The sequence below is a fragment of the Marmota marmota genome, unplaced genomic scaffold, assembly GCF_001458135.2.
Source record: "Marmota marmota marmota unplaced genomic scaffold, marMar, whole genome shotgun sequence".
Taxonomy (NCBI): domain Eukaryota; kingdom Metazoa; phylum Chordata; class Mammalia; order Rodentia; family Sciuridae; genus Marmota; species Marmota marmota.
Window position 1 is genome coordinate 1,850,272 of NW_025999863.1, and position 5,650 is coordinate 1,855,921.

A 5,650-nucleotide genomic window follows, 5' to 3' on the forward strand; every position below is an offset into this window, starting at 1 on the left:
CACTCACTGGGACGACGGGCCTGCCGGGCAGCTGGTCACCAGGACAGGACAAGTGGCTGGCGGGCAGGGTGACAGGGTGCCCGTACACTCCGGGGTCCACGGGTGCCGCAGGCCTGGGGTGATCTGCACGCAGCTGGGTCCTGAGTCTCATTGTCCAAAAGAAGGACGCAGCTCGCTGGAGGCCCAGGACAGGCTACGGAGTCCTGCCGGGGGACAGTAGAGCATGCTCAGAGAGCCCCGGGCCTGGCAGCCCCGCAGGGGTCAGCTCGAAGGGGCCCCGTGGGCCACAGATGGCCCCAGTTTGAGCGTGGAAGTAATTAAAGGCAATATGAATTCTCAACTTTTTTAAAAAGTGAAAATCCTTGAGTCCAAAGGAAAAAAAAAAACTGATCAGTAACTGAATCAAGGAGGAAGGGGCTAGGTCGGAGGTCAGGGAGGCAAGAGCTGACTGCAGGGAGGGCTGTCTCACGGGGCTGCTCCAGGCAGAGGAGGGCTCAGCCATGCAAAGGTCCTGGGGCAGAACTGAGCCTGGAGTGTGGGGGCACAGTGAGGAGCCTGAGGACCCCCCATGTGTCTGCAGCAGAAGAGAGAGGGGGAGGGAGGAGGAGGGAGGGGCTGGGGCAGGCTGCGCAGGACCCGGTGGGCTGCAGGGAGGACTCGGGCTTTGACCCCAAGGGACATGGGAGCCGTGGAGGGCTGTGGGCAGAGGCGGGGCAGGACTTGACTCCCATGTTTTTCATTTATTCTTCAGCTGTCAGTGGACGTTTTATTTCATTTGTGGGTTATTTATTTACGTATTCAGGTGCGGTGCTGAGGACTGAGCCCAGTGCCTCACCCGGGCCAGGCAGGCGCCTCCTCTGGGCCGCACCCCGGCCCCTACATCCAGTTCTGAGCCCCCTCCCACCACTCTCCTTCTGTTTCTGTTTCCATGGTGCAGGGTGGGGGCGCGGGGCCTCGCTCACTGCAGGTGGGTGCCCACCACTGAGCCGCCGGCCCTGCTACCTTTCTGGACGCCCCCCTGCACCCTGCCATGGGCGAGGCCACCCCAGGGCCCAGTAAAGTCCGAGCCGTGGGCTCCGCCACTGAACAGACCCATTTTGGGGGAGACGGGGGGGGGGAACACAGGCTCTCAGGTGGAACGAGGTGGAGGCAGGAAGAGGCAGCTGAGGCTGGGCAGGGCCTGGGCAGGGCGGCGCCCGCCACGTTCCCGGGGTCTGGCAGAGTCGGGGTGTCCTTGGGGCTTTGCAGGATGAACAGAAGCTGCCCCGACCGGGAACCTCAGGGTCAGGCACAAGTGCTCTCCACCTGGGGGTGGGGCTGGACCAGAGGTGGCTTCTTGTTCAGAGCTGGGGAATCGGGTCCACATCAGGAGGGACGACAGAGGGCGTGGGGGGGAGATGGCCGGGGTCCCTGCCACGTAGACGTGGGCGCTCAACTGGAAGAAAGAAGCGACAGGGGCACTTCCCTGGGGTGGAGGATGGACGATGGTGTTCCTGGGAGACTGGCCCGAGGGCCCTGAGGGGCTCAGGGCTGGGCTGAGGTCCAGGGAGGGCCTGGGGCCAGGGAGCCTGTGGGGGAGGAAGTATCTGCTGGAGCGAGTGGGCGCAGTGGCCACACCTGTCATCTCAGGGACTTGGGAGGCCGAGGCAGGAGGATTGCAAGTTGGAGGCCAGCCTCAGCACTTAGGTCTCTGTCTCAAATAGTAAGGGCCGGGGGTGCAGCTCAGAGGAGGAGCCCCCGCCCAGCCCACGGAGACCTGGGTTCGTGCCAGCACTGGGGGCGGGGAGGCGAGGGCACGGGCTTGAAGTGTGCACGGGATGAACTGGTTGACGGCACTCCTTGGCCTTCCAGATGCTGGACAGATGCCATCGGCCCCCAGGTGCCCTCTGCCAGCCCCACCCACCTGCCAAGGCCGGGGCCACCTTTGAGCCTGCCCTGGGCCCTGTGCCAGCAAACGGCCTTGTTGCTGGCCCTGGACCCTCATAAACCCCCCTCCCTCAAGGTCCAGGGGCCAAGGCCACCAGAAAGCAGGCTGGCGGGAGGGGCCAGGCACGGGGAGCGGGGCGTGGACTTTGCCTCCTGCTGGGCAGCCGAGGCTGGGCCCAGGACAGGCCGCCCGGCCCCGGCTTCCCCTGACCTGCTGGACACTCTGGTCTCCCCCAGCCCCAGCAGGGCCCTCCACAGGGAGGCGAGCGCCCTTCACCGCCCCGCACACCGCCGTCTCCCCCAGGAGAGACTCGCTGGTGTCGCTGGGCGGCCGCGTGGCCAGTTCCTTTTTGTTGCTGAGTAGTATTCCACCATGTGCTGGTCACAGCTGGCTCCTGTGCTCCGTGCTGGTGGACAGCGGGGCTGGGCCCAGCCTGGGGTGCGGTGAGCCCGCTGCTGGGACAGCTACGCCGATCCCCACCCTCTTGTGGACGCTGCTGTCCCTCCGCGGGGCCTGGGGACCAGAGGCCTGTTTCTCTGCAGCAAATCAGCCCCAGACAGAGCCTGACAAGAGCGAGCGTCTGTCCAGCGGCTGTTCCTCGGTCCCTCCTTCCCGGGGGGCTCTGCACTGAGCTGCACCCCAGCCCTTCTCATGTTTCCAATTGTCATTACTATTTAGTCGTCGATGGACCTTTATTTATGTGTTTTTATGTGGTGCTGAGGACCGAGTCCCCGCCCTGGGTTGGTAGGGTTTTTTTGAGACAGGTTTTGCTAAGTGGTTGAGGCTGGCCTCAAATCTGCCCTCCTCCTGCCTCAGCCTCCCAAGTCGCTCAGGTGGCAGGCTCGGCCTCAGCTTGACCCTTCCTTCCTGTTTTCAAGATGGGCTCTTGCTCTGTCACCCGAGTGTCTGGGTCACACCTCGGGGTCAGGAGTGTCAGTGCCACTGGTGGCTCGGGCCGGGGTCTCCTGAATGCACTCAGGGCTTCAGCAGGGTGGCGGCCTCCAGGCTGGACGGGGCTGGGGAGCATGGCCAAGGCCGCCCAGCTGGCCTCCTCAGGTCGCGGACGCTGGGCCCCTGGAGCAGGCGGGGGGAGCCCTGCTGGGAGCCTGGGCGACCTTCCGTTGTCACCTCTGAAGTGACGCCCACCCTCCCTGCTGGGCCCGTGTGGGAGGCTGGTCACTCCCAGGTCCACTCACGCGGGGCCCTGAGCGCCGGGGAACAGGGCCCGGGGGCTGTCTTGGTGGCTGGGGTCCTTCTTGGATGGCACAAACATTTACTGAGCACCCACTGTATGCCAGGTGCAGTTCTAGGCCGGGGACGCAGCACAGGAGACGGCAGACCTGCTTGTAGCAGTGGCCCTCGCCCCGCGGGGACCATCCTCCATCGGTTCCCAGCCCCCACCTCGGCTGTGGAGGGCGCTAGAACCCCGAGAGCAGGGCTGAGGGGCGCGGGGGTTACCCCGGGGGAGGAACAGAGGGGCCCAGAGGAGGAGGCCGGCCGGCCACGTGGTGCCTGGGGCGGGCACCGTAGGCCCAGGGCTCAGAGGGAGGCCTTCTGGGGCAAGACCAGGGCTCGCTCAGGCTGGAATGTGACCCCCAGGGCCCCGTCTCCAGGGGCAGCTGGACTCCGAGTCTAGGGCTGGGGAGGCCTGGGCTGGCTGGCCTGGGGGTGACATGCAGGGGAGGCAGGACCCAGAGCCGCCCTGGAGAGGCGGGTAGGAAGGACTAGACCAGCCCCATGGGGATCAGGAGCCCGCAGTGGCTGCCCTCCTGGACACATGGCTGGCAGGGGACAAGGACTGCACCACGGTGACCAGAACACATGCAGTCACTATTGCTGACACCAGCCTTGAGGTGCAGCCGTCAAGGACCCCAGACCAGCCGGGCACGTGGCGCTCGCCTGTCACTCGTGACTTGGGAGGCTGATGCAGGAGGGTTGCAAGTTTGAGGCCGATCTCAGCAACGGAGTGAGGCCCCACCTCAAAAAACAAAAAGGGCCGGGATGTGGCTCAGTGTCGGGGTGCCTCTGGGTTCAATCCCCGGCCCCAGAACAACAGCACCCCTCAAGCCTGTTACCCTGAGATGCACACGTGCATTCATGGGCTCACTGCTTCAGTGTTCACTGAGCACCTACTGTAGGCCAGGCCAGATCCTAGATACAGCAGTGACCAGACGAACCCCCTCCCAGCTGGGGCCGGAGTCCAGGGCCAGGAGCAGGTGAAGAGGGGACTTCAGCCTGAGCCGTCCTGGGGCAGGTTCCACAGGGCGTGTGTAGCCCGAGGCGGCGGGGTGGGGTACAGGCCTCTGGGCCTCAGGGGAGGACCCCTGCGGGAGGTGGCCTGTTGAGCAGAGTCTGGATGACAGTGTTTTTCTTCGGCTGTGCCCTTGGTGGTAGGTTCTGTCTGAATGAAGCTTAAATCCATCTGTGGGGGGCCCCAGGAGCCCCAGACCGGGCTGCACCCAGCTGAGGTGAGAATGGAGGCCCCAGAGTCCAGGGTTTCAGGGAGATAAACTCCCCACCCCCCAATCAGCCAGTAAACGGAGACTTTGACCCCCCCTCCCCACTTATCTCAAGACGCTGAGAGCAGTGGGCCAAGGTACGGCACCAAGATGGCTGACGGGCGTCCGCCCTGGGAACCCGGCCAGGGCCAGGTGGGGGCAGGGCCAGGAGGGGAGAGAGCGGGTCCAGCCAGGTCGGGACACAGGTGTCCCCGTCAGGGAACCTCTCAGTTTACTCCTCTGTGAAATGAGCTTTCTGCCCCAAGAACGCGCCATCGTCCCCGGCACAGTGACAGGCTCTGCTGTGTGTTGAGGTTTCTTTCTGTAAAAGGCCAGAGAGAAAATGTTTCAGAGGGGCTGGGATGGAGCTCAGTGGTAGCGCCCCTGGGTTCAATCTCCAGTCCCCCAAAAAGAGACCCCTCTAGGGCTGGCCCACGCGCCCCCACCCGGGAGTCCACAGGTCACTGAGGCTTTCTTGTGGACGCTGAAATTTGGATTTCACATGTCTCAGAATATCGTTCTATTTTTAAATGTAAAAGCCATTTTGAGATCTGCAGTACAAGAGCTGGCGGCAGCCAGAAGTGACCACGGTGGCGGCCGGCCAGCCCTGCTCCAAGTGGCCACCAGCAGGCAGCTCACTGTGGGCTGGGAACCCGAGGCTGCATCCAGCCACCCGAGGAACACAGGCTGAGGGGTCAGGAAGGGTATCCCCAGAAGGCATTTGGGGGGACAGAGCTTGCAGGCCTTGGAGACGTAAAAGAGCTTTAGGCAAAGTCAAGGGCGTCAGAGGAACAGTTTATGTTTCTGCAATTCTGGCGGAAGCTTGGTTTCACCTGCCCTGATGAGGACCAGCAGGTCAGCTCATTGTGTTGGTTTAAGGGGCATAGGCAGTGCCTGGTATACAGCAGGTGTTCCACTGATGCCAGGCATGTGCCTGGTATACACTAGGCGCTCTGTTCGTGCTCCTGCTCTGCTGGGTGGTATATGGCAGGCACAGCACTAATGCCTGATGTGGGCCTCTTCTTTAGCAGGTACTGCATCAATGCTCGGTAAACAGTAGGCACTCTGTTCCTGCTTGCGTCTGTCTGGTATTAAGGCAAGCGCTGCATTATTGCCTAGCATACAGCAGGCGCCCATTAACGCCTGTTCGAGGCATGCAGGCGCCCCAGGCCAGGTGATTCCCTGCACCGCAGGCCGCACAGACCCGGGCCGAGGGCGCCCGAGC

At 63.5% G+C, this 5,650-nt stretch overlaps 1 protein-coding gene across 1 annotated transcript in view; it reads left to right on the plus strand.

The window, feature by feature from the left end:
* Nucleotides 1–4,268: 4,268 nt before the first annotated feature.
* The window catches only part of Gna11 (G protein subunit alpha 11), a 33,612-nt gene continuing 32,230 nt past the window's right edge, over nt 4,269–5,650 (plus strand). The window contains exon 1 of the mRNA XM_048813829.1: nt 4,269–4,317. Within this exon, the coding sequence (XP_048669786.1) occupies nt 4,284–4,317 (34 nt within the window). The 5' untranslated portion in view covers nt 4,269–4,283. The remainder of the gene's footprint in view (nt 4,318–5,650) is intronic.